The 27,071-nt window shown below is 53.6% G+C and overlaps 1 protein-coding gene and 1 non-coding gene across 2 annotated transcripts in view; one reads left to right on the top strand and one right to left on the bottom strand.

Annotated features, from left to right (window-relative positions):
* The window catches only part of SPG7 (SPG7 matrix AAA peptidase subunit, paraplegin), a 30,052-nt gene extending 14,267 nt beyond the window's left edge, over window positions 1-15,785 (bottom strand). The window contains 8 exon segments of the mRNA XM_068527369.1: window positions 154-316; window positions 583-708; window positions 1,812-1,914; window positions 2,916-3,055; window positions 5,340-5,581; window positions 12,041-12,130; window positions 13,304-13,406; window positions 15,593-15,785. Coding sequence (XP_068383470.1) covers window positions 154-316; window positions 583-708; window positions 1,812-1,914; window positions 2,916-3,055; window positions 5,340-5,581; window positions 12,041-12,130; window positions 13,304-13,406; window positions 15,593-15,775 — 1,150 coding nt within the window. The 5' untranslated portion in view covers window positions 15,776-15,785.
* Window positions 13,628-13,734, top strand: LOC137754013 (U6 spliceosomal RNA). The gene has a single exon (XR_011071692.1). It is a non-coding gene; the product is annotated as a U6 spliceosomal RNA (small nuclear RNA).
* Window positions 15,786-27,071: the final 11,286 nt, after the last annotated feature.

Raw genomic sequence — 27,071 nt, forward strand, 5'->3', positions numbered from 1 at the left:
TGCTGCACGTGTGCCGGCCCACTCCCTCCTGGACCCCCCAGACCACGGCTCCCCAGAACATCAGCGCCCCGTTCCCTCCATGCCCACGACTCCCTAAGGCAACCCGGCCACTGCAGAAGGAGCGCGCCCCGGACACGTGGTCGGGGGGCCCACCTCCAATGACCTCTACGAACTCCGAGCCAGCCATCGCCAGGAAGGGCACCTGGGCCTCTGTGGCCACCGCCTTGGCCAGCAGTGTCTTCCCGCAACCGGGGGGGCCGAGCAGCAGCGCGCCCTTCGGGACCTTGGCTCCGAGCTGAAGGAAGCGCTCTGGGCTCTAGAAAAGCAGCAGAGGACACGCACTGACCTCCGGCGCTCCAGACAATCTTCGGGACGTGACTCTCGGGAGGTTTGGGTCACGGACTGGCCACGTCCAAGTGGCTCTGGGAAAGCAGAGCGCTCTGCGGTGACAGATGACAGGCAGCGCAGGGCACCATGGTCACGGAAGCCACCACTTAGGTGCCGGCCAAGCAGGGGGCTCACCGTGTAGCACGGCCCCGGGCCGGGCAGTCGGCCCCGCCCCCTGCGCCACCACGCGCTCACCTTCAGATAATCCACAAACTCCTTGACCTCCAGCTTGGCCTCATGCATTCCTGCCACATCTTTGAAGCTGACTCCTTTCCCCGTCTTGCCATCCACAATCGTGAAGCGAGCCATTTTAAGCTGATTCTGGGCAGAAAGACAAAGGGCGGAGCCCTGTGCAGCCCAGTAGGGCAGGGCGGAGGAGCCCTGGGTGCCGGCTCACCTGCACGTCCTGCCCCACCGTCCCCACTCACTCAGACGGCAGCTAAGGGCACGGTCCAGACACACGAGGACGTTGACAGCTAGAAAGCTGCCCGGCATCCAGCAATCTGCCTTAAAGGAAAACACTCCCCATGTCAACTAGGTGACTCAACGTCTTTGCATGAGCCATCTTATTTCGCTATGTGACCTTCCCCACTATCGTGTGATTTCTTTCTCTGATTATAAAAGTTATGTAACGACACGCAGTTCTGGGGAATGTTGGTAAAAAAGTTACTTGGTCAATTTTTGGAGCGCAACCTGGCTGGACAGACAAGCTCTTGGTGAGGGGCTCAACCTCAGCCACGATCTCCTTCAGGACAGGCTCTCAAAAGATGCAGCTGCGTGGGATTTGCCACAGTATTATTTAAATACAACAATAAACAGCCCAAAGCGTGCAAGAACTATCAAACTGGCTGAGCCAGGTACGGCGCACCCCACGAGACACCATGCTGCCACTGACAGCGTGTGTGCACGTCCTGAGCTACCGAGGGCCCCAGTCCCAGGGGAAACTGGGGCGCTCTGTCCCCCCGGCCGGTTCCCAGGAGGGGCTCCTCCACGGCCCTCTGCTGATGTGGCTGACAGGCCAGGTACGACTTGAGGGGGAGGGAAAGTGCATGTTACAGTGAATGCCATGACAACAGAAGAATACTTCTGAAGTGCATAAAGGTCGGCCTTTTAAAGACAACCTTTAAAGCTGTCTCAGCTAGCAGGGGAAACCCCCAAATAGTCACGTCCAGCTGAGAGTGCAAAATGCAGGACACAGTGCAGTGTAAACCCCTTGGCTCAGCCATCCAAACGCCAGGAGGGGGGCCTCGGCTGGAGCCGGTGCTGCGCCCCCCAGGTCAGCCAAGCGGAAGGAAAGAAGAGCTGCCGGACGACGTCCAGGCTGACGTCCACTGTGCACTCATCCTGCAGGTGACGGGAAAGGGTCAGCACACACAGACGAATCCCAGGACCACAAGCTCGGGGAGACGATTCGTACAACTTACAAAAGCACTGAATCCGCCTTCCCGTCCTGTCATTCCAGCCAGACGGAAAACATACCACAGGATGGCCAGGCCCACGGCTGTCATCCCCAGGGCGTAGAGGGCGCTAGCATGAGAGAGAAAGGTGGGCACAGGCTCAGGCCCAGCCGCCGGGCAGCCGACACACAGGCCTCACACAGGCTGGGCCCGCAGACGCTCCCAAGATGAGAAGGGCTCCCTCGCTCTGAGATCAGCCTGTGGAACCAGCGCTGAAAAGGGGTTTCCTTGTCCCATTCTCACCAACTACCCTCCTGCATCAAATGCTCCCAAAGTCTCAGATCTGGAGCACAGCAGCGCTGGGCACGCAGAACCCGACCGTGGCGTGAAGCCAGAACGTCACCCGCCGTCCAGAGCCCCGGGGGAACTCATGCCTGCCAAGAGCAGCTCTCCACCTTCCACGTATTTTGTTTTCAAAAGTAGGCCATCAACTTTGGTCACTAAGGCAAAATCCGTATAACAGTAAAAAGAGCAAACTGTAGGGCATCACCCCCCAGATGAAGAGGGGGACCCGTCCAGGTGTGCCCCCTCCATTCCCTACAACAAGCAGAGGTGCAGCCTAGGGGCCCTGCACCCTCGGGAGCCAGAGGCTGTGGGACAGACACACAGCACCTCACAGACGCCGCCGGTCACCACGAGGGGACGCAGACCTCTGCACACAGTAGCGTCCAGATACATGGCCCGTGACCCGCTGATGAACGTGCTCCCACCAAGGAGTCTGCAGGCCCCGCCGCCCACAGGCCCTGCACCGTCTCTACGTCTCTCTTCAGCACGGAACCAAGAAGTTCCACTGGACACCCTGCTTCTCCCTTTCCTGCCTCATCTTCCTGTTTGCAGGCAACAGCAAACCCAACCTGGGCCGAATTCGGAAACACCACAGACAGCGGAAGTGGTACCTAAAAGTGACTCCAAGCTGGCCCACCTCATGCCGCCCCTCACGCGCCCGCCTCCCATGAGGGGCTCTAGCTCACTGCAGGCAGAGCCAGTGTGAGATTTTTACTGGGGCTTGTTTCTCACATTACAAAGTCAAGCCTGGTTTAGTTCAGAGGCACACAGAAATGACCAACCTACTTTCCAAAGAATCCCGTCCGCTTATAGGAAACCGGAATCCTGTCCTTGCCTTCGATATTCAGCTCATCCTCAGCTGCTCGAAGCTTCTCTTCAAATTTGTCGATGTTTGCCACCTGCATTCGGTACATCAAGGCCAGCCGCTGGGGGCAGAAAGCAGAGGGACCGCGAGTGATGAACAGGCCAGACCGCTGACCCTGAGGACAGAGAACGGTGCCCCAGCCACAGTGTGTGGACAACGGCAGGGCTTCAGAAGCAGAGGCCTGCCACTCAGAAACCCCTCCACGTCTAGGGAGAGTTCGTTCTCTCCAACACAGTTACAGTGAGATGTTCACGAAAACACATTTTAAGCAAGCGAAGGGCAGCACGTGCGCCTTAAACTCAGCACCCGGATCGCAGTCCGCTGTGAGGGCCCAGCAGAGCCTCGGCGAGGAACCTGCAGTGCTGGACCCCGCTGCCCCAGTCACCCTGCGAAAGAAGGTTCCCTGTCTAACCATCGGCTGGGTCTGACAGTCAACCGAGTGGGCTCCTCGGTCCTCAGGCAGACGGGAGACTACGGAAGAGGGAGCGGGCGGCGTCTCCCGGACGCTGGCGGGACAGTCCCATCACCTCCACCCTAAGCCCACGTCAGTCGTCGTGCCGGCAGCCAGCCCATGCTTTCCAGGGTTAGACTGTTCCAGGCTCAGATTCTAAGCACACTCTTGGAATCTAAACAGAGCAACCAGATTTCCCCCTGCTCTGAAGTCTCCTGAAAGTCTTGCGGGATGACCACCGTTACGAGTGGCCACTCAGGCTCCACTCTGTGGGCTCAGAAGGCCAGATGGAGGAGCACACAGCGGCCCCACCCATCACAACCAAGCTTGGCACTGGAACGCCCCTTGGCCTTAGTGGCTGGACTAACCTAACGGACCCCAAACGCTTGGTCTGAACTTCATTGATCCTTGATCACTCAAACACCTTCCCTGGCCCATTTGGATGGAAGGGAAAAACGTGGAAAGGATCCTCTTTCTATTTCAAAATCCAAAGGCAAAACGTATGATTCCAGAAGCCCCTTCAACCCCACGCCTTGTGAAGCCTTCTCTGATCCCCTGGGCCCGAATCAGCCGCTTCAGCAGCACCCACCAGGCCCCTCGCCCTCGGGCCGGCAGCGGCTACCATTGCCCCTGGCCTCTCAAGCGCACTGGAATTTAACTTCTACTATCTGCCCAGCCGTGAAGAAGGAGAGGCTGGCAGGGCTGGGCTGTGCCCATGGCCGCGCTGGCTCGGGCAGGATGAGCCCCCTCAGCCCAGCACCCAACCAGCCCAGAAGCAGAGCAGCGCCCGGGGTGCCCGCGGGGCGTGCTCTGGGGCACCGTGGGAGGGAACCATCGGGGAGAAAGCGCTCCACCCACGGGAGCAAGCCTGAGCTCCAGGCAGCAGAGCGAGTCCAGCCAGAAAGCCCTCAGCCTCCCCGCGTGGAGAGAGGCGCCTGGGTTCCCACTGGCTAAGCTTTTAGCAGAAGATGGGAAGGATGCTAGAGAAACACAACAATTAAGTGTAACTCATGATCCTGGACTGGATCCTGGATTAAAAGTACTAACACAGAAGGCTCTCAGGCCAATATAGAGGCACCTGGGAAACACAAACAGGATAAGTGTGTTAGAAAATGTTCTGGGGGACTTCTCTGGTGGTGCAGTGGATAAGACTCCACACTCCCAATGCAGGGGGCCCGGGTCCGATCCCTGGTCGGGCAACTAGATCCCACATGCATGCTGCAAATAAGAGTTCACGTGCCACAACTTAGGAGCCCGCCTGCCGCAGCTAAGACCCGGTACAACCACATAAATAAATAAAATATTAAAAGAAAAAAAGAAAATACTCTGGTATCGATGTCACCTTTCCAGGGCCTAACGCTGGCGTCGTGTTCCTGGGGGTAAATGAGAGGGGTCGGAGATGGGAAGGCAGGCTGGACACGGACTCATCCTCACAGGAGGGTCTGCACAGCCGCTCTCCGTGCGCCCACCCACCTGCTTCGCAGCAGCGCTGTCACTGGGCGTCTCTCCCTCTCCCTGACGCCCAACCCTCTACCTGGCACGAAGCCTGCAGCCTCCCCTCCCCCTCGCAGGGCCCCTCTCCTCCGCCCCCTTTCTTTCCTGCTCCTGCCCAGGGCCGGCCCTTGCCCACCCGTCTCTCCTCTCTCAGCCCGGACAGCCCCATCCCCTCCCTCCCCTGCCCGCTGGGCTCCAGCCACCCACCCGCCAGGCAGAGCCGGGACGCCCGCTGCCCCCTCTCCCTCAGCCCAGAGCCCCTGCCGCCCTCCCACCTCCTCTCTGCACAGCCCCGCCGGGACCGCACTGCCTCGCCCCCTTCTCAAAGCCTCCAGGCCTCCTCCTTAGATCAAGACACTCACAGCTTGTTCTAAGCAACCCCGCCGGGCCCGGCACTCACAGGCCGCCCGAACACCACGGCGCCGGGGTGCAGGTACACCTCCACCACGTCGCTCTCGGGCACCACCTGCACCCGCTGCACCTCGCCCTTGGCCAGCATCTCGTGCACGAAGTCGCTCCAGGAGATGTTGCCGCCGCTGGAGCCGAGCGCGTTCAGCAGGCTCATGACCACAGCGATGACAAAGAGCGTGCGCAGCCGCTCGCGGTACATCTGGTCCTCGCGTTCCCGGCGCCGCCGCTCCTCTGCGGGGTGGGGGGGAGCGGGTGTGAGGCCAGGGCGGAGCCCCGCCCCCGCCCCGCCCACCCACGTCCCCGCCCCGCCCACCCACGTCCCCGCGGTAGTGTCTGTCTCCGGTATGATCCTGCGCCTTAGCCGATGCCTCAACACAGTGACTGCTTACACGCCGTCCAAGGTCACCAACATCCCATTCCCTGAGGTCCCACCTGCTCGGATAACATGGAACCATTTTTAAAGTCAAAAGCCTCCCAGGGGGCTTCCCTGGTGGCGCGGTGGTTGAGAATCCCCCTGCCGATGCAGGGGACATGGGTTCGAGCCCTGGTCCGGGAAGATCCCACATGCTGCGGAGCAACTAAGCCCGTGCGCCACAACTATTGAGCCTGCGCTCTAGAGCCCATGAGCCACAACTACTGAAGCCCGTGCGCCTAGAGCCCGTGCTCCGCAGCAAGAGAAGCCACCACAATGAGAAGCCCGTGCACCGCAACGAAGAGTAGCCCCCACTCGCCACAACTAGGGAAAGCCCGCGCGCAGCAGCAAAGACCCAACATAGCCCCAAAAAAAAAAAAAGGCTCCCAGGACCAGCGCAGCTCCACAGTGACGCCACATCTCACTGACAGCACATCTGCCCAACTACGACCCTCGACCCTCGCGGGCCCTCCTGGCTCGACCAGATACCGACCCGTTCCCAGTGCTTGCGGCACACGCCCAGGTCCCTGATGACAACAGCCTCTCCACCACCACCTGCCCTCCCCCCACACAACCACCTGGGAGTGACACTCAGGTGAGCTGCACGGCACCCATCACAGAAACACTGGAAAAACAGCACACTTAGAAGTGCAAAACACAGAGTCTGGAGGCCCGTTCTTTATCAGAACCACCAGATCAATTCCCCCGATTCACACCTGACACAGGAGCTCCCGGGGCGTCACCTCCCTCCGGCCCACAGCACAGATGGGAAAGGGTCCCAGCAAAGGCCAGGCCACAGTGCTCCTCCCACCAATCACACGCGGGCAGGGGCTGCGTTTTACTGACACGGTGCTGTCGACTCAGCACTTCACATGGTCTCACTAGCCCACCGCCCCCAGGAGCCCACCTCCCCAGTCCTTGCACCCACCGGACACCTCATCCACACCCCAGGAGGCCCTGGAACAACCCGGCCTCGCTCACCTGTGCAGGGTGGGCCCATCCTTCCTAACACTCCATGTAGCTTTTGCAAGACCTGCGGTTAACGACGCCTTTTGAGAAATGCGTGTACAATTCTTCACCAGCTCTGCCCAAGACAGACCTGTCTCAGCAACCAAAGCTTCCACCGTTCACTCACCCTCCCCAGAGGCCATGCCGACACACACAGCGGAGCTGGCCGTGGTCACCTCTCCAAGGACAGACTGTGGAGGGACTCAGGCCCCCTGCCCTCTGCACAGCCTGGAGGTGCAGCCGCCCACACACACCACCTGCTTCTCCAACGGGCAGCCTGGAGGAATTCGAAAGCATTTTAAATCGGTTTAGAAACCTGAAGCCTGAGGGACTTCCCTGGCGGTCCAGTGGTTAAGACTCCGCGCTCCCAATGCAGGGGACCCGGGTTCGATCCTGGTCAGGGAACTAGATCCCACATGCTGCAACTGAAGATCCCGTGTGCCGCAACTGAGACCCGACGCAGCCAAATAAATAAATATTTAAAAAATAAAAAATAAATAAAAGTAAAAACCTGAAGCCTGAGAAGACTGTCGCAGCAGCCATTTAGAAAACACGAAGGTACATTTTGGGTATTACCCTATCTTACAATAGATTATAACAGTGTATCTGATATTTCAAGCTCATAAAGACGACCACTTATTGTGATTGTGGACAGCAGATTCATGTTCTCAGGTGAGAAGCCATCTCTCTCAAATATTTAACCTTCAGCCCTGCTCTCTAACAACCCAGCGGGGGGCAATCAACGCCGGCCCGCACTTCCCGACAGCCCTGCCACGCCAGCTGGAACTGGCTGAACTAGTTCTATTTCTGAAACTTTAACATAAGGAAACCAAATGTAACAAGACATACATCCGTAGTACTGATCAGGTATGGAATCATGAGGGCCGCTCCAAGAAAGACAACGGGAAACAATAAGGGAAGATACGAAGGTGAGACACAGGATCGGCTAAACAGATGGAAGATTCTTGAGGTGTAAGAGATGAAACAAGATCTGACCCTGAGACTCTACATAGAAAAGGCATGTGAACGCTCTGGGCAGAAAGGACATTCCCTGCACTCCGAAGGCCCGCTGTCTCCTTCCCACCAAGTCCATCATCCCTCCAGACTCAGGGACACGAGGCTGCCGACCGGCGCCTCTGCCCGTGTTCTGTCTGCAGGGGGTGAACCGGCCTTCGTGAGCACAGCTCCTCCCACATCCAGCTCGCGGAGAGCTGAGGATCACCCCAAACTCTCTACTGCCCGGAGCACCCAGGAAAGGCTGCTGCCTCCTAAGCCGTTAGACTGTCTACCCGCTGGACAGCAGCCTGCGGGCCTGCTGGAAAACTATGGTCCCACAAGTCCTTCTTGGGGGTCGGAGGATGTCACCTGCTGCGGTGAGTCACCTGAACCAGCCACCTGAAGACAAATGAACAAGTTACGACACTGCTGAACGTGCAGGAGAGCACTGCAGGAGCCCTCCAGGTGTTCACCCCAGCCGTGAGCACTGTGCCGTGAACACTGGGAGGACGCAGCGATACCCCGGCTCTCGTTAATACCACCACGGGGCTGGTCCTGACCCACAGCCTGGAGAGAAACCTGAAGATGGAGACGAGGTGCACCTCGCAGAGGATAAAGGGGCACCGTCCACAAAAGGTGTTCTGGAAATGCCAGCCATCACTGTTTGTTAACCTTTCACGACGATGTAACTGTAGGCGCCACGGACTCGTGAGAAGTAACAGAGGCCCCTCTTCCGCATCTACTGGGCTCAGGGCCTTCCAACAGTCATCTGACAAAACCGGAAACAACATCACAACCAAGACGTGGACACTACTGACACAGCCACCCCTTGTGACCCGCGCTCCTGTGTGGTTTTAGTTTTGTGCAATTTCGTCCCAGGTCAACGTCTGCGTATCCATCACCAGTCAAGACACGACAACTCCATCACTCCAACCACTAATCTGTTCTCCAGCTCCGTAATCTTGTGTTGGGAGAATCGAACGGTATATAACCTTTCAGGACTGGCCTTTCTCATTCAAGGCTCTCAGAGGGCAGGTCTGAGCGGGACGCTGGGCTGTGCTGCTTGCACGCAGTCTGCAGAGCTGAGAGCTCACGGGCCAGTCAACTCCCTCACAGTCCAGAAGACTCCCTCACGGAAAAAAAATCTTTGCTTAAGCAATCAATTATCGTCTAATGCAAATTTAACGGACATGAACTTTATCCCGTTTTCTCAAAGCAAGCTACAGTTCAGCCTAAAATGAACAAGCATGCAACAACCACGTGAAGGCGGCGGGGAGGCGCAGACCCGCCCCAGGGCCGCCGCCTCATCAGGTGTGCACCAGGTGTGCACCAGGTGCGCACGGCGGCACGGGCGGACGGAAGGAGCCGGTGCGCCCCTTTCTCCAGATTGACTCTGCCTCTGGTCCCCGGCGCTACAGTGCCTGATGGTAACTTGCGACGGGATTCAGCGGGGGGAGCACGTGTCCGCAGCCACGGCAGGTCAGGAGCTGCAGAAAGGAAGTGGCCTGGCCACTCCTCCCAGAAGTCAGTATCCGCAGGACCACGCACCAGCCTGAGCGACGGGCCACAGGCCAGGCAGACGCAGAAGCTGCTCTGGCCCACCTACCTTCTCCTTCTAAAGGCTTTGCCCGTTTCAAGTTAAGGAATGGTCCCCTCTATTTTCTCCTAATTCTTTTCCGGTTTTGCTTTTTAAATTTAATGATTCAATCCACTCAGAATTTATGTTGGTACATGGAATGAGAGTCTAATTTAATCTCTTTCCAAACAACTAAGCAATGGTTCCAAACCGTTTCTCATACAATCCACCCTTTCTGCCACCGTGTGAAATGCCACTTTAGTTACTTGCTAATTCTTAGACAAAGTAGACTCTGCTTCTGGGTTTCCTACTTTGTTCCATTAATCTATGTGTTACTGGATCCAGCATTGACTTGTTGGGAGGAAACAATGTTCACATCTGCCAGTATCAGCCTCCTCAGCGTTCCATAACCCTGCGTATTTTCTCATCAAGCAAGCCCTCACCTTCCTCCTCCAGCTCAGAATGTCTCTGAAATGAATGACACACTTGAAGACACATCACATATCTCAGAACATGAAGACACATGTGTTCAAACAATCAGCTTTAAAGGAAAACTATGATCTCGGTGATAAACTACAAGTTATCACTATTAAAGTGCTACTTGCCAAGCGCCGAGCAGAGGGCTCCTGACCGGGATCCCCTTCAACAGTCAGGTGCCGACAAACCTCGGGGAAAACTGGCATTGCCAGCGCCATACCCCAGGAAGGTAGAAGAAGTACAATCTGCAAAGTAAACTCACGTGGAAACGTGTGGCGTAAGAGACCTGGAACTGCTAACAAAACCAATGAAACTGCAGGAAAAATATAAAAAAGTAATATCAAAAAAAATTGTAGGAGGGAATTCCCTGGCCCTCCCAGTGCAGGGGCCACTGGTTCGATCCCTGGTCTGGGAACTAAGATCTCACATGCCACACGGTGAGGCCAGGAGAAAAAAAAAGTAGGAAAAATAAAGAAAAATACCCATGGTCAAAGGTCACGCAGTGAAATGTTTAAGAATGCATGGGGGGACTTCCCTGGTGGCACAATGGTTAAGAATCCACCTGCCAATGCAGGGGACACGGGTTCGATCTCTGGTCTGGGAAGATCCCAGATGCCGCAGAGCAACTAAGCCCGTGCACCACAACTACTGAGCCTGCACTCTAGAGCCCGTGACCCACAACTGCTGAGCCCACATGACACAACTCCTGAAACCCGCGGGCCTAGAGCCTGTGCTCCGCAGCAGGAGAGGCCACCTCAATGAGAAGCCCGCTCACCGCAACTACAGAAAGGCCGCGTGCGGCAACGAAGACCAAACACAGCCAAAAATAAATAAATAAATAAATTTATAAAAAGACAAAAAAAAAAAGAAGAGCCAAGTCCCCTGGGGGCTTTCCCCCGAGGGTGATGATGAAGGAAGCCTGCAGCACCCACACTCCCTGAGCCTGCGGCCAGGAGGTCGACAACCAGAAACGTCTAATCTGAACCCAACCAAGGGCACTACAGGAGTCAAGACCAATGGAAAGTTACAGCTCCTCTCAAGGTGAACGAAGGGGCCGCCAGCGAAGAATGGACGTGAGCATCAGGAAAACGCAGCCCCTCCTAGAAAGTCGAGCACAAGGGGCTTCACCTCATAACCAGTGGGCTCTGGGGCCGAACCTCCAGACCCCCAGCTCCTGAAGACGTTTCTGGACCAGACTAGGGAGGAAGGTCCTCCCCACGGTTACCATAACCTGGTCGGGAAGCCGTCTCGTTCCAACTAAGCTGCCAGGATGGCTGCACCCTTCTGGAAAGATGGGGCCTGGGGAACGGGACCAGTCTGTGTGCAGTTCTGTGACAGGCCCGGGGTCCGATAAAGAAAGCGTTTCTCAGGCTGCCGTCCCCCCTGAGGCGTCTGGGGCTCACAGGAGCCTGGTTCTGAGCATGGCTGGCCTTTGGGTAAAGTACCTCCTCCAGGGCCCCCGGGCCTCGGGTTCCGTACCACAACCCACTGCAGCCACGTCAAAATCGGCGCCACTTCCCCACGCGTGTGTCCCTCCCTGGACCCAGCACAGAGCAGGCATCCAGCGTCCTCGTGTGTAGAAAGGGCCAGTGACGGGGTCACTCTGAAGAGGGAGCGCACAAATCACTGAGCACACGCTCCAAGCACTCCTAAGGCCTAGCGAGTTCCATGTGTATCAGCTCCCCGCAGCCAGCTGTCATCTTAGAGGTCAATTCAGTCCAAAGTTCCCTTTTCACTTCCCTCCCCTTCACACAATCATCGAGTCCTAATTCCAGAGTCGAGAGGAGGCTTGCAAGCGAGTTCGCTGTGCCCCGGGGCTTGGGGCCCCACTCCTTCCCCAGGGCCATGCCCCGTACCATCCTGGCTTCTGGGGCTGCTCCTCAGGCCTGGAGGCAGTGCCAACACCAGTCAGGTGCGCACGAGAGCGGGGCTTCAGCCCGGGAGTCCTGGAGCCTTCCTCCCCCAGAGCTCTGAGTCCAGGGCGGATCCGAGGTCCACCCTCTCCACACAGAGCACAGCAACCCCACCCGCCTTCAGGTACTCTGAACACGGGACACAGGCACTGATGAAGCCGTCCCCAAAAGGATGGGCAGGAAGAATCCAGCAACTGCATTAGGGACGGGGGCAGGTGTGATCCTAGGACGGACTTCCTATTCCTTAGACTAGAGCACACACGTGCAGACAACCAAGGCAGCCATCGCTTAAGATCTGATGGATATACCTTCGTCATCTTCAGGGCTCCTCCCCTTGGCTTTATCACTGCCTTTAGTCTTCTGCTTCCACCTTGAGGTGTTAAAGTAGTACGTGCCTCCTACAAGGAATAGGGAAAGTGTTTAACAACAAACAGGTTTGCAACTACAAGAGAACCCTTAGGAGAAGAGTGTATTCCCAGACAACCAAAACAAAACAGAAACTATCTGAGAGCTACGTGCACAGGATCTAGAAGCTGGGGTAGTCATTCTTACTCTAATATCTACTCATTATAAATAATGAACTACTTCAACTGAAGTACGTGTTTTTGTAATTTAAATTAGCCAACGTGAGGAAATAAAAATGATGAACACAAACTTGAGAAAGTGTCATGAAATTGTTGGAGAACAGCACTTTTAAGACATGCAGTCACTTTAAATGACTTTAAACAAATGAACAGCGGCGAGTGGCTTCCGCATGATGCAGCAACAGCAGCCCCGGGCCACCACCTTCACCCAGACACGCCCCTGGACCACTCCTCACACCAAAGGCTCTAACTCGCCCAAGGTCTGAAACAACCACTGCTTAAAACGGGGGAAAGCGTCTCACAACGTGATTGGGCTGCACCTTTCTTCACACACATTAAGAAAATCACAAATAAAACTGCCTCGATGTCCCCCTGACACGGGGGTGTCTGGAGGTGACGGCTGTGCCACTGGGGGCACGTGTAGGCTGCCGTGACCGGGGTGGGCACGTATGTAGCAGTGGGAGATTTCACTTTTTCCCTGTTCCAACTGAATAAAGGGGGGGGGAGTAAAAGTACAGGTGTCAACGCTTATGGTCCTTTGACCCAAGATCAAAAGAGACGGCAGGATGTCACAAGATCTCATTAAACGGTGCAACTCCAGTGTAAAAGCACGTTATCTGTAGGCTGTGTTTACTTGCCTTCTGTACGTAAGACATACACAGCCAGTTTGTAGCTCCTTACTAAACGTTCCTAGAGTTGGCTACAGCACATGAAAAACCTTTGTCAAGCAGCCCAATTATTACCAGAATTAAAAACAAAAAAAAGAGAGACAACTCAAAAGAAGCAAAAATGGCTTGTTCAGACCTTAGACAAATTTCCTCCTCATAAACTTCATTTCAGAGCATCTGAGGGCTCACAATGAGTAGCGGCCGAAGGTCCTCTTCGTGATTTCGTTTTTCTGACGATGCCAAACAAGCAACATTTTCTGAATTTATTCACAAATGCCATAGGCTCTGCCTGTCACCTCTGTCTTCAAAAGATACACACCTAGAAGTTTCCAGAGTCCGACTGGATTCTGGACGAGATGCTGTTTCACCAACCATCTGCTGATTCCTTCAAACGTAGGGGTTAGCAGTCGCAACTGGAAACTCTGAAAAGAGCGGTACAGAGAATCAGTCACACCAACACCACAGCGCGCCCAGGCAATGCAGGCTAATTCCCTGCTGCAAAATCTTTCCTAAAAGCTCTGACATTTATTTACTTGTAATATTTACACTGTCCTGAAATATGAAGCAACAGTCTGAGCATTATTGCAAAGTTTTAACATAACATCAAAAGAAAAAAACAAACAACATCAAAACCTTAAAAGCAGTGTTCGCTTCGGCAGCGCATACACTAAAGTTGGAACGATACAGAGAAGATTAGCATGGCCCCCACGCAAGGATGACACGCAAATTCGTGAAGTGTTCCATAATTTTGGGACTTGAGGACACGGGGAGGGGGAAGGGTTAGGTGGGACGAAGTCAGAGAGCGGCATGGACATATATACACTACCAAATGTAAAACAGATGGCTAGTGGGAAGCAGCCACATAGCACAGGGAGATCAGCTCGGTGCTTTGTGACCACCTAGAGGGTGGGAGGGAGATGCAAGACGGAGGGGATATGGCGATATATGTATACACATAGCTGATTAACTTTGTTATACAGCAGCAACTAACACAACAATGTAAAGCATTATACTCCAATAAAGATGTTAAAAAAAATAGTAAAAAAAAAATAACTAAATAAAATAAAATGGGGATGTTGATAAAAAAACAAAACAAAACAAAACACCTTAAAAGCAAGTGAGCAAGTCAAAGAAATGCTGAACTCAAGGTGCAGAACACTGGCTGCCATTCTGTGAGCCAAGGCTCACAACCCTTCTGCAGGACCCAAGGAGCAAAGGCCACAGTGGCTGCCCAGACCCTTTGCTCCCCACAACTCCAGACGACTATTCCTTGTAGAACGTTCCCAGGTAGTCCACCAGTTTCCCGTCTGAATGTGTTTTATGTTATGGTCAACGGTCCATCTTAATTTCTTCTATCTCTGTGGTGGCAATTTCTTCATTTCTGTTTTATTTACTTATTTAGTTTTAATTTTTTTTCCCTTAGTTCATCCCTGGTCTGCTGTTATTACGGAGAAAAGTAACTCCTTACCAAAGGAGTATGTTACATGTAATTTCCTGTCAGCAGCAGGTTAAAAATTCCTCGTCCATAGAATTATTGTCCCATTTAATTAATACTACTATTCCTGGCTCAGTGATGACCAGGAGGCATATAAGGGAGGACCACAGAGTGTGGACTGGGCCCAATAACTGAGAAACATCACCATGTTAGATACAGTGGGGGAAAAAAAGGCATTCTTCAAAGTCAGCCCTGAACACTGCTTGTTTAAACCAGATGACTTTGTTTTATTACTATTATAGCCACTGGTGAGGTTATCTGTTTAGACTTCACAAGTATGTGTGAATTGCCCACTTCAGTCCTTATTTATTTTCATAGAATAATCAAAGAATCTGATTAAAAATAATAAATTATGATTTTCCTTCTCAACAGAACTAAACAGCAAAAACAAAAACAAGTGTAATGCAGCCATAGCTGCCCTCAGACTCAGGAAAGGTGGCCAGGAATCTAGAATAGGATTAGGATATGAAATTGGTCCTCAAGTTATGGTGAAATACAATAACAATAATACATTATAACCTAAAATGTGAGAGTCGAGGTCCTAAGAGAGGGCTAAAAAACATCAGCGAAAAAAGCTGATTTTTCAGCTTAGAACTTAGGGTCTTTGTTTTCAGAGTGAAATATTAACATTAACAGTGACTGGAACACACCCTTCACAAAGAGGGTCTATGAATTTGAATCCATAACATGTCAAGCTACACGACAAAAGTAAAACACAGTTACAAGGTAATTTGCTCACACAAAAAACTTTCTGACAGCCCCCTTAGAGCATCTGGAAGGTGCTGGAATTCATCTGGGTGGGATCTGATCTATATGAGCTAATAGTTCTCTGCCAGAAATGGACGAAACTCTTACTCGATTCAATTTCAAAATACCAGGAAGACGGGCAGAAAATACCAACACACGAAACAAGGACTAGAAAAGTCCAAGCATGAACTGTGCGGCCTCGCCTGTCGCCCCTCCCTCGGGCTGCCCGCCCGTCTCGCCCCCCGCCCCTTCCCCGGCTGCCTGCCCGCCCGCCTCGGCCCCCGCTCCTTCCCCGGGCTGCCGGCCGAAGCGGCCTCTCGGACGACGAAGACCCGGCGGCGGAAGGGCATCTTCCCCGCACATTACCTGCAGGACTCGGCCTCCAGGCCCGACGACACCCATCAGAGGCCTGTGGACAACATACGGCCACCTCCACCCGGTCTTGGCGGAGCTGCCTGGGCTCCAGCCAGAGTAGGGGCCCCGCAGCCGCCCAGGCCCTGGCCCGGGACCCAGGCGGAGAGCGCGAAGCAACAGAAACGCAGCCGCCATGTTGACCCGGAAGCAGCGCCTGCGCGGTCGGGGCCTCCTCGGGGCGCCTGCGCGGTCGGGGGTTGGGGGGGGCGGTTTCCTCGGGGCGCCTGCGCGGTCCGGGCCTTGTTGGGGCACCTGAGCGGTCAAGTTTGCCAAACCTCAGTCCCCTGCTCGCGGATTCCCGCGCCGCTCGCGGCGTCCGCCGCGCCCCTAATCCGACTGGAGTTCTCTAGCGGTTTGAGGTGCCACCTCGTGCGGAGCGCCTCGAGTAGAGCTGCAGCCAAGGAGGACATCGGAACGCCGCGCCGAGCCGCCGCTCCCGTAGGGACTTGGCGCGACGGGTCCCGGGGCTTCAGAGCGAGCGAGGGAGCCCGAGGGACGCGGAGCGTGCGCAGATGGCAGGGCTGCCCGCAGCCCTGACCCCGACTTCGACCCTCAGACCCGGATCCTGACCCCGACTCCGACCCTCAGACCTGGACCCTAACCCCTACTCCGACCCTTGGACCCCGGCGCGGTCTTGGCGCTAAGAGGGTGCTGCCGAGGGGAGGAGGGCTTCGCTGGTCCGGGTTCTGGCCGCAGAGCCTGCCCGGGTGTGCCCGGAGGGTCCTGCGGACGGAGCGGACGAGGAAGGGACTTAGGGTAAGAGCAAGGACTTCAGGAGAGGGTAGCTGAGCCCCCCGGCGCAGGCGGCTGGCAATCTTGGCCTACAGATGCTTAATTTTGGAGAGGTAACCATCTCGTCCACTGTTATTTTCTCCTGGAGGCAGGCTGACTCCCTCTGGAAGTCGTGCCCAGCTCTGGAGACCAGGATCACAGCCCGGGGGAGGTAGTCCGCTCTATCCCTGGGAGGGGGTGGGGGAGTCTGTGGTTTTATCCCTGGGATTCCGGACCCCAGGGTCCCGGCCTCTTTCCCAGTCCCCGGGAGGTCTGGTGCTTGAACCCTTAGCTCTGAGACTGCTGATTGTGTTATGGTGACTTAAGTTTGTTTGTGTGTTTTTCTGTAATCCCCAAATTCCTAAGGTCATTAGACGATAACCAGTCTCACTGAGTGCCAGCTAGTGCCTGGCTGTGTATCAAACATTCTTTTAATCTTCACAAGTGTGCGAAGTAAATGCTTTTACATCTATTTTACAGATAAGGCAACAGACTCAGAACACTTTAAAGTAACCTTTCCAAGGTCGCAGCTAAGAATTAATGGCACAGAGTTTCAGAGATGGTCTGACTGGTCTCAGGGCCTGTGTTCTTTGCCCTATGGCTGTAAAAGTCCTATGTGCTCCCCCCCTCGGTCCTGAAGCTACAAAGGTTTAGGGACATTTTTTTTAATGCAGTGTCCTGATTATAGGTCCCAGCTCTGGCAGCCAGGTTCTTGAGTGTGGTTGATTGTGGAGAGGGGGCTGCCCCTGACCTGCACAGCTGGACTGCCTGCCTTCTCACTTTCTCTCTGAACAATCCATCCATCCTCCCCGGTGTCCTCCTTCACTATTTTTCTTTCACTGGTTAAACTGTCCCACCCACATTATGCTGTCCACTCTCCCCAGACCAGTGCCGTAACCGTGACCAGGCTTCCAAGTAGTTTCTTGCCCCCTTGCACCCTATCAAAGCTTGTGCAACGCCGCCCTAACAGGAAGTGGCTGAGCCCCACCCTCACCCGGTTCCCTCCTCACCCAGCACAGAGAATTTGTGACTCACAGCCTCTAACAAATTTGAACGTGTTTGGGGAGAGTGTAAGATGCAGTCCTATTAACATTGTTTGAAGTAAAAAGTGTTACTGGAACCTAAGCTCTTTGCAGGAGGTTCATTTGGAAGCAGTGCAGGGTGATAGCAGGAGCTGGGCTTTGGGGAAGGAGTGCTGGCTTCTGTCCTTCTGAGTCTGTGGCCTTGAGCAAGTGATTACCTTCTCCAAGCCTCAATTCTCTCATCAGTAAAATGGGGATAAAATTATCTGCAGAGTGAGGCTGATATTGGGTGTCCCACGGGGTTGTCGTAAAGATAAAATGCAATAAAAATACATGAAAGCAGCTCGTCAGCTGGGAAGCCGTCCACATCCAGGATGTCGTGGGAAATGAGGTTCTGGGAAATATTAATTCACTCATCCAAACACATTTACTGAACTACTGTGCTTTGAGAACTGGCTGCAACCCAGGCCTCGGGTGAGAGGTGAACCTTGACTCTGAACCCCGCCCTGCTCAGTCCCACCACTGCAGTGGCCTCGGGCGATGGGGGTTCAGTTAGAGAATTCAGACGCCCAGTGGCCTGGACCCTGGAAGAGAAGGACCTGGGGTTGGGGGGTGGCCTTAGCAGACCCGGCTCCTCCCGGGCCGCACTCCTGAGGCACCGCCTTCACTTTCCTGAGCCACTCCTGTCCATCACCTGCTCTCTGTTCTTTCTGTACCTTGTGACTTGTGTTTACTCAGTTCTACTTCCTCAGCTCTCGGAACCCTGTGCACATCAGGACCTTTGGTCTTGGCTTCCCTTAACTGTGTCAGAGGCAATCACGGTGAACTGGCTGCGGCCCAGGCTTGTCTAGGCCTCTGTATCACCTCCCTGACACCAGGCGGGAAGGGCAGGGGAGCAAGGCGCCTCGTCCTGCTGCTGTCCCTCTGACCCTTGCTGGGCTCCTGTGCCGCCAGCTGTCAGCCGAGGGGCTTCAGGCAAGCTGCTCTGAGGACATCTGTCCGTCCCCTTGTCTGTAAAATAGGAATAACACTTTAGCAGTCTGGGACAGAGGTTGATCTTTTGGGCCATCTTTGGTTTTAAGATATAAGCTTCATTATTAATATCAGAGCAAATAATTATTTGCTTCTTCGCAAATTAGGCAGCTTGGCTGCAACTAAAGTGCTAAACTTTTTTTAAAAAATCACAGTTCCAATAAGGAACTACTGTATAGCACAGGGAACTATATTCAGTAACTCGTAATAGCTTATAATGGAAAAGAATCTAAAAAAAGAATAGATAGGGACTTCCCTGGTGGTCTAGTGGTTTAGAATCCACCTTCCAATGCAGGGGATGGGGGTTCGATCCCTGCTTGGGGGACTAGATCCCACATGCCTCGGGGCAACTAAACCTGCGGGCTCTGGAGCCCAAGCGCCACAACTAAGACTAAGACCCGACGCAGCCAAATAAATAAATATTAAAAAAATAAAAATAGAAAAGAATATATATATATATATATATATATATATATATGTATACACATATGTATGTGTAACTGAATCACTTTGCTGTACACCTGAAACTAACAACATTGTAAATCAACTATATTTCAATAAAAATTTTTAAAAAAGCATAGTGACTCCACACTTGGGCCTGACCTTTGGAACCCTTTGGCTGTCGCATAAGGTAATGACTGTAACTGTTCCCATAATGGTGAGCTGCTGGGCTGAGGCTGTCTTGCAGCTTTGAATGACCTGGCCTATACCTAGATCTTTGGCCAATATTAGGTTGTCATCTATAAAATACACTCCCCTGTGGAATGTTTGAATAAAGTCATCATCCCTCTGAATTTTGGTAAATTTTGTTTCTGGACTGCACATCTTTCTTAGGAAACGATTTCTTCTCGTATGGCTCACTAATTGGGTTTTACTCACACATACAACAAGATTTCATAATATCAGATTTGTTCTTGAAAGGGGAAAAGTCCATTATCACTAGCAAAAAACCTGTCCAGGAATTCGCACATGACTAAGTAGCTATGTATTCCTCAATAGTTCTCCAGACGTGGGCGTGGGATTCTGGACAGACATTTAGGAGGGGCCTGGAAAGGGCAGGTCTGTGTTAACACCCAGAGTTCTGGACAGCACATGCCAAATTCACTAATTTAACCACTTGCTCTGTTGATTATATCAGTTATCCATTGCTGTGTAACAAATTACCCTAAACTCAGCAAGTTAGAACAACCAGTGTTTATTGCCACATGGTTCCAGAGTGCTTGGCCTCTCACCAGGCTGCAGTGCAGGTGACGCCTGGGGTTGTGGTCACTTGAAACTTGCCAAGTGTCCAAGGTAACGCCCTTGCCTGGCTCCTGGCAGGTGGCAGCAGCTCCTCACCGTGTGACTCCATGGGCTTCTCATGTAATGTGGTGCCACGTGGCAGGGACAACCGAAGGGTATGAATCCCAGGGGGCAGGGGTCATCGAGGGCCAGCTTGGAGGCTGCTGCCCGCAGTGATGGTTGGAGAAGATGTCTGCTGTTCATACCTGCTCAGTAAAGCCCATCCGCTGGGTTCCTCACTGCCCATCGTGTGGCCCTAGCCCTTTGTAGCGTCACACTAGTCACCACATTGGTTGTTAGTTCAGGGAGAGGACAGTCATCCCCCAAGTCCTTCCTCAGGACTCATAGTTTGTGTTTTTTTTGGCCGAGCCACATGGCTTGCGGGATCTTAGTTCCCTGACCGGGGATTGAACCTGGGCCCCGGCAGTGAAAGCTCTGAGTCCTAACCACTGGACCGTGAGGGAGTTCCTAGGACTCGTGTTTGCAAACGGGGAGAGGACTTTGCCTTTGGGCTCACGGAGTAGAGGCGTGAGTTGACAGTGCTGCCGGCACCCTCTGAGCTGTGGTTGGAGTGGGCGCGCCCACAGCAAAGGGGGAGGCTGCAAGGGAGCCTCCAGACAGCCCGGTGTGCGCGCCAGATCCAGTCACAGTGAGTGGGCACCCCCATCGTTCCCTTGTCAGGGGCCAACCCCTTTCCTACAGTGCGAGTTTGCAGTGGGTTTTCTGTCTGTTCAAACTGGGGTTTGCCTGTCCAGGTCCTTTAGCCACTGGGGAGCCACAGCCAGACACCCGAGGTTCACCTCCACGCCCTGCCACCTGTTCAGCAGCCTTGTCTGGGTCCCGCTGGCAGGAAAGAGGGATCGTGTCTGGATGTCCACATTATAGCCAGCATCTGAAAGTTACAGGCTTGGTATGTCTCTGGTCCCTCGGGTTACCTGTTAGGGGGATGATAAGATAAGGAAAGAAGGAAGGCTTCGCTCGTCTGTGTTTGGTCTCCCGGGAGATCCCCATCGGACGTGCCCTGTAGCCAACAGGATGCTCTGGGATCCTGTAGCCACTAGTCAGATTGTGCGCCCATAACACACAGCTAGCAGCTGTCGCAGAGAGGCTCCGTTTCACCCGCTGGACAGAGCATGCCGTCTCCCGGAAGGAGGACGGTCCTAGGCCTTTGTGCTTTTCCATATTAAGACACAGAGTGGCCACCGGCTGGCTGCTTCTGGACCCCAGAGGTCTGTGGCTGTTAACGATTTATCAGCACATCAGCGGTGGGCCTGCCTCTGCAGATGTTCCACAAACCACATTGAAGTTGGACAGTGACAGCAAAACGGGAAAAGACAGTGACGAGCAAGTGCTTGCAGAGGTCCTGGCCTTTCCTGCCAGCCCACTGAGGAAAACCTGCCTCCCTCCGACCTCCTGTCCCGTCCCCTCAAACTCGGAGGTGGCTGGCCCATTCTCGATACTCTGTAGGGCAGAACAGAAAGACAAAGGACAAAAATAGCTCAAAAGAAAGGATGAAAGAGGCAGAGGATGGGGAAGACACACCAGTGCTGTTACTGGTCCAAAGCAAAGCTGATGGGGAGATGGGGTAGGAGGCTGGAGTTTCTGGGGGCGAGTTTTGGGGGGGGATTGGTGAGAGGCCTCCAAAGCAGTTGCAGAGAAGGAAGGAACTGGAGAGATAGGGAGATTTTTGTGGTATAAACTGAAATTGCCTTTGACAGATGTTTACTGCATGGCTGTGTCCTGGGTGCCGAGGACACGGCCGTGAACAAAGTGATGGCTGGTCTCAGTGGCCTCCTGTTCTACTGACAAACCCTGAGGCGGGATGATCAGACTCCACAGAGAAGGGAACTTCTGAAAAATTGTGGTGAAATACGCATAACATAAAATCTGCTCTCTTGGAAGGGAAGGGAAGGCAGAAGCTGGGAATGTGCAGGTGGGAGATGCTCTGTGGCCGGGTTGGGTGGAGGGAAGGGGAGGGAGGCAGGGCTGGGCTCAGGCCAGGGCCAGAATGCCCAGTGGTCAGGACCCTTCCTCTGTGCTGGAGGGGCTGGAGGGTTTTGAGCCTAGGCCCAATTGCTCTGTTTTATAAGCATGATTTGGACTGCTTCGTGGCGAGCAGACTCTAGACAGATGGGAGGTGGGGAAGGGGAGAGCAGGAAGACCCTGCGTGGGCGGAGGGGAGGTGCGGTGACAGGGGCTGGTCTCCAGGAGGCCCTGGAAACCTGGGGAGCTTCCAGTTTCCCCCAGTGGCGGGCCGCTTGGCTTGCCTCGCAGTCCCAGGGAGGCCAGGCTGGCCGAGCACAGGGTCAGCACACTGGACAGCCTCAGCGCAGATGCGGCGCAAAGTGAGGGCTGGGCTGCGGCGGCAGCGGCCACGAGGCTCCGGGGCGCAGGCATTGCTGCCTTTTCTCTGTGATTGACAGGGTTGATTTGACAGAGGAAGAGGTGGCCGCTTCTACATAGAATTTCAACCATGGCTCACATACTCCCCCCTCCCCCGTGGATCGTTGAAAAGATAGACCAGCACGGGCGGCTGGGCACCAGGATCTCCCAGCAGCTTCCCCCAAGGGGTCCTGTGTTTCTGGAATTCCTCTTGTGCCCCCTCCAGCCAGCCCTGGTTGGAGAGGGCACAAGAGTTGATCAGGTCAAGTTGGAGATTATTTGGAGACAGGAGGATACTTTGGCTTCACAGATGCCTCAGATCGCAGTGTGCAGTTTGGGTTTTGCCGTCTCCACCCCTGCTGCTTTATGTTTTATTTCGTTTGACAGTTTATTTGTTACTTGGGCCCTAAGGCAATCCTATATGAGGTTACAGTTTAATAAACAGAATAAACAGAACAAATCCGGTAGACTGTGTTTACAATCCGTCTCTGCTGGCAGAAGGGAAGAACTGAAGCACCCTGAGGGTGGGCGGGGAGAAGCTGGCCTGGCCGGAGCTGGCGGATGCGAGAGGGGTCACAGCCCCGAACACAGGAGCCCAGGGGCAGCCAGAGTGCTTCTACATGCACAGCTGTCCTTTTAGAATCCCCTTTAAAGTTGTGAAGTAAATCTGGGTTTCAGTGACAAACTGTACTAATTCCTGTAACACCGAATGCCCACGCTGTCCCCAGATTACCATATCGTGGGAGTTAGGTGCACGAGCACAGCACCCGCCCAGGACCCCGAGAAGCAGGCAGGGGCCGGTTCTTAGGCTGAGGTCAGGGCAGGAGCTGGGCGGCTGGCGTCCAGGCCCTGCAGCCCGGGCCTGGGCAGGGCACGTCCTCCACAGCAAACCCATCGGCAGGTGCGTGAGTGACATGCAGGACAGCTCCGGGGCCATGTGCAAGCCCACGAGCCACCGAGGCTGGGCCGAGCTCCATCTTTATGCGCTGCTTCACCGTTTCCCATCTCCCCGTGATCTCCAGGGCCGAGCCTCCTCTCTCCCTCCTTGCTGTCCTCCCGCCCGCCCATCTGGTGGCACACAGCTCCGTCTTCTGGACCCCAGGGCTCTGAGAACAGCCGTCCCCACAGCCCAGCCACGGCCCCCAGGCTGCCTAGCATCTGTGCACCCTGCTCACTCCCGTGGGCATTCGAGAACTGGAGCTTGATGCAGGGTAACTCTAGAAATCAAATACAGAAGGGCACTCCCAGCACTAATGTGAGCATTTCCTTAGGTTTGTGGTCACGGTTAACAGGTGTCGGTTGCGTTGTGTGAACCGTGCTGGGTGGGTTATTCTTCTTGAGAATCCGGCCAGGTAGGTGTTCTCATCCCCCATTGCAGGTGGGGAAACCGAGGCCCTGAGTGAACGCGCTGCCCCGGGTCACAGTTAATAGGGGGCAGAGCTGGGGTCTGAACCCAAGCAGTCTGGTGCCAGAGTGTGTGCTCTTAATGACTACTGTCGTGGGAGAGGGATCCGTGGGGCCTTGTCTACAAAAGACAGAGCACACGCCCGCTCCGGAGTCCGTAGTCATGGTCATCTTGCCGTTCATGTATTAAATACACATTATGCATTATTTTACTTAATTTATTTATTTTTTTATTTTTGGCTGCGTTGGGTCTTTGTTGCTGCACGCGGGCTTTCTCTAGTTGTGGCGAGCGGGGGCTACTCTTCGTTGCGGTGCGTGGGCTTCTCATTGCGGTGGCTTCTCTCATGGAGCAGAGGCTCTGGGCGCGCGGGCTTCAGTAGTTGTGGCACACGGGCTCTAGAGCGCAGGCTCAGTAGTTGTGGCACACGGGCTTAGTCGCTCCGCGGCACGTGGGATCTTCCTGGACCAGGGCTCAAACCCGTGTCCCCTGCACTGGCAGGCGGATTCTTAACCGCTGCGCCACCAGGGAAGTCCCTATGCATTATCTTAAAATGTTTTTATATTCTTCGGGACTTGACCTTGGCATGACTGGTGCTTGGTCAGTGCAGGCCTGGCGCGTTCACAGCTGCACCACCCTTGCCTCCAGCTAAGCCTTTCAATATGTAGATTCTACTACGTAAGAGCCCAAGACTTTTTGATTACGTGGGTTGTGTCTATTGATGTTTACCATGTTCATATCAAAACTGAGAAATGTTTAAGACACAAGAAGGCTTGTTCCTCAGCTGTCAGAGGGACGTCGCTGTCCCACGTCATGCGTGTGCACTCAGGAGCAGAGGGAAATAGACACCTCCTAGCATTGTCAGGAAGAGAGTTTCACCTTGCTGACACCCACAAAGGGTCTTGGGGACCTCCCCCTGAACCTCGCTTTGCAAGCTGTGGTCTAAGGTAAACATGGCAATTCTTATGCAACTAGAATTATTTTTTTTACCAAAGTTATCTATGAGTGTCATACATTTTTTTTTTTTTTTTTAGCCGCACCGCGTGGCTTGCAGAGTCTTAGTTTCCTGATCAAGGATTGAACCCGGGCCTCGGGCAGTGAGAGTGCGGAGTCCTAACCACTGGACCACCCGGGAATTCCCCATGAGCATCATACATTTAACAAGGGAAGTTAGATTCAAGATTATTCTTTGGATGGACCTAGAGATATCATAGTAAGTGAAGTAAGTCAAACAGAGAAAGACAAACGTCATGTGATATCACTTACATGTGAAATCTAAAAAATGATACAAATAAACTTATTTACAAAACGAAAACAAGATTCCTAGACATAGAAGACAAACTTACGGTTACCAAAGGGGCTGGGGGGGAAGGAGAGATAAATTAGGAGTTCGGGATTAACACATACACACTACTGTATATAAAATATCTTGTAATAACCTTTAATGGAAGAGAATCTGAAAAAGAATATGTATATGTATATATATGTATATCGAATTACTCTGCTGTACACTTGAAACTAACACAACATTGTAAATTAACTATATTTCAATTCAAAAAAAAAAGAAGACCATTGAAAAAAAAAAGTTTATTCCTTTTGGGCCCTTCTCCAGCTAAGACAACTTCAAGTACCAAGGGACAATTTGGGGAATTTGTTTTTAATGTAAAGTCTTTACTGAATTCAGCATTACTAAAAGTTTCTGAATTTACCATCCTGGAAAATAAGCACTGTAGTTAGTTGCAGAACTGGTACCAGCCAGAGGGCTGCTGTCCCATCCACCATCACCAGCAGAGCTCAGCTGTATCTCCAAGGGCTGCTTTCCAGGGACGGCGAGGAGCACGGCCTCCCTGAAGGGACGTCTGTGGCTCTTGCACAAATCCAAGGAGAGGGGCTGCAGGCGGTGTCACGTCACTTACTTGAATGTGTCTGCCTAGCAAAGCTTCTGGCATATTCTACTCCAGTTACATTATCACAAAACGGTGCTTCAAGTCCTGACTGTGAGTGTTAAGAGATTTTCATGTTCTGTTGTGGCTGTAACACTGTCCAGCACACAGCAGGCATCCAATCGTTTGCTGAATGAGTTCACGTTCATCTCCCAGCTGAGCAAGGCCCCTGCCTTCTGCAGCCTGAAATTCATCACATAAAACACATTGTGCAAGTGTGGGACAGCCTTTCTAGGAAAAAAGTCTTAGGAAGACATTTTTACTCTCAAGCTTCCTAGTCGGATTTGTGATGAATTCATTAAAAAAAAGAATACATCATGACATTTTGACTCTAACATGACATCAAAGCAGGTGGGACTACAGGAAAAGTACCGGGTACAGAGCTTTAAAAATTGGAGGGTGGTTCTGGTGGTCCCAAGGTCATGGGCCCCAGGAATATCTGAATACGGCTTTCTGCCGCAGTTCCTCCTCCTCTTGAGGTTTTGGGGAAAACACACCACAGAGCTATGGTAACTGGAAAGCAAAACGCGTAATAATTTACTGTGAAATGAGCTTGGGTTCCAAATTCTAATGCTGAGAACGCTGGCAAGCTGGGGTCGAGCACAGGGCTGAGGCTGGGCCAGCTGGGCCCAAACCCAGATTTCAGTTCTTATCACATGGCCGCAGGGAAGAGAAAGAAGGGAGGCGCCAGGCTGTGGGCCTGCTCTGGCCACTTGGCAAGGGAGAGAGGAGACCAGCAGGTGCAGCAGCCCCGCGGCTCTCCCAGGCCACGGCACAGGGGTGTGGGCGGGCAGGGGAGCGTGGAGAGGTGCTCTGTGCCATCGCCCAGGGGAGGACTAGGTAGGACGCATCATTTCTAGTCCGGGAGGGCATCCAGCATCACTGGGCCTTTCTGGAGCCATGAATGGCTTGTGTCTGGTCAACAATCAGCTCCTTTTGGTTCCAGGGACACAGACATGCTGGAGCGTGAGTGCCTTTGGCAGGAACCTGGTTTTGTTCGTGGCTAAATCCACAGCTCCCAGGTCATTGCCTGGCAAGCAGTAGGCCCTGTACGAGTGTTTGCAAGATGAATCCAGGAGCTCTGGGTGGGGGGTGCGGATGGGCTGTGATGAACCCAGTCGAGGAGTGGTATCAGAGAAGATGTCCAAGCACAGGCACTGTCGGGGCCAGGCCTTCCTGACTGGGCTGGGGGACGCTCTGGGGGCGGAGGATGGCCCCTGGACTACGTGGGTGCACGCTCTGGGTTTCACTCCAGAGCTTCCGAGTCAGAGTCTTGGGGTGCGTGCAGGTAACTGCATTAAGGAAAGCAGGCTTCCCAGGCAAGGGCTGGAGAACTACCCCTTAGGTATCAAGATCAGGAATTTGTAGATCTAATGTTTTGCTTGGCCACACGATGTTTGGCAAATTAATTCCTTCTGTTGAAATGTCCAATAAAGATTTAATTTCCAATAAAAAACTGGAAGACGTGGCAATGCTGGCTCTGGCCCAGCAGGCGGTTGGCCCCTGACCCCTGCCCTACCACCCTGCCATCGTCCGCCTTCACTAGGTCCCTGTCATTCTTCGTGTCTCTTTTCTCTGGAACCACTATGCGAGCTTCC

Source organism: Eschrichtius robustus, chromosome 19, assembly GCF_028021215.1.
Source record: "Eschrichtius robustus isolate mEscRob2 chromosome 19, mEscRob2.pri, whole genome shotgun sequence".
Lineage (NCBI taxonomy): Eukaryota > Metazoa > Chordata > Mammalia > Artiodactyla > Eschrichtiidae > Eschrichtius > Eschrichtius robustus.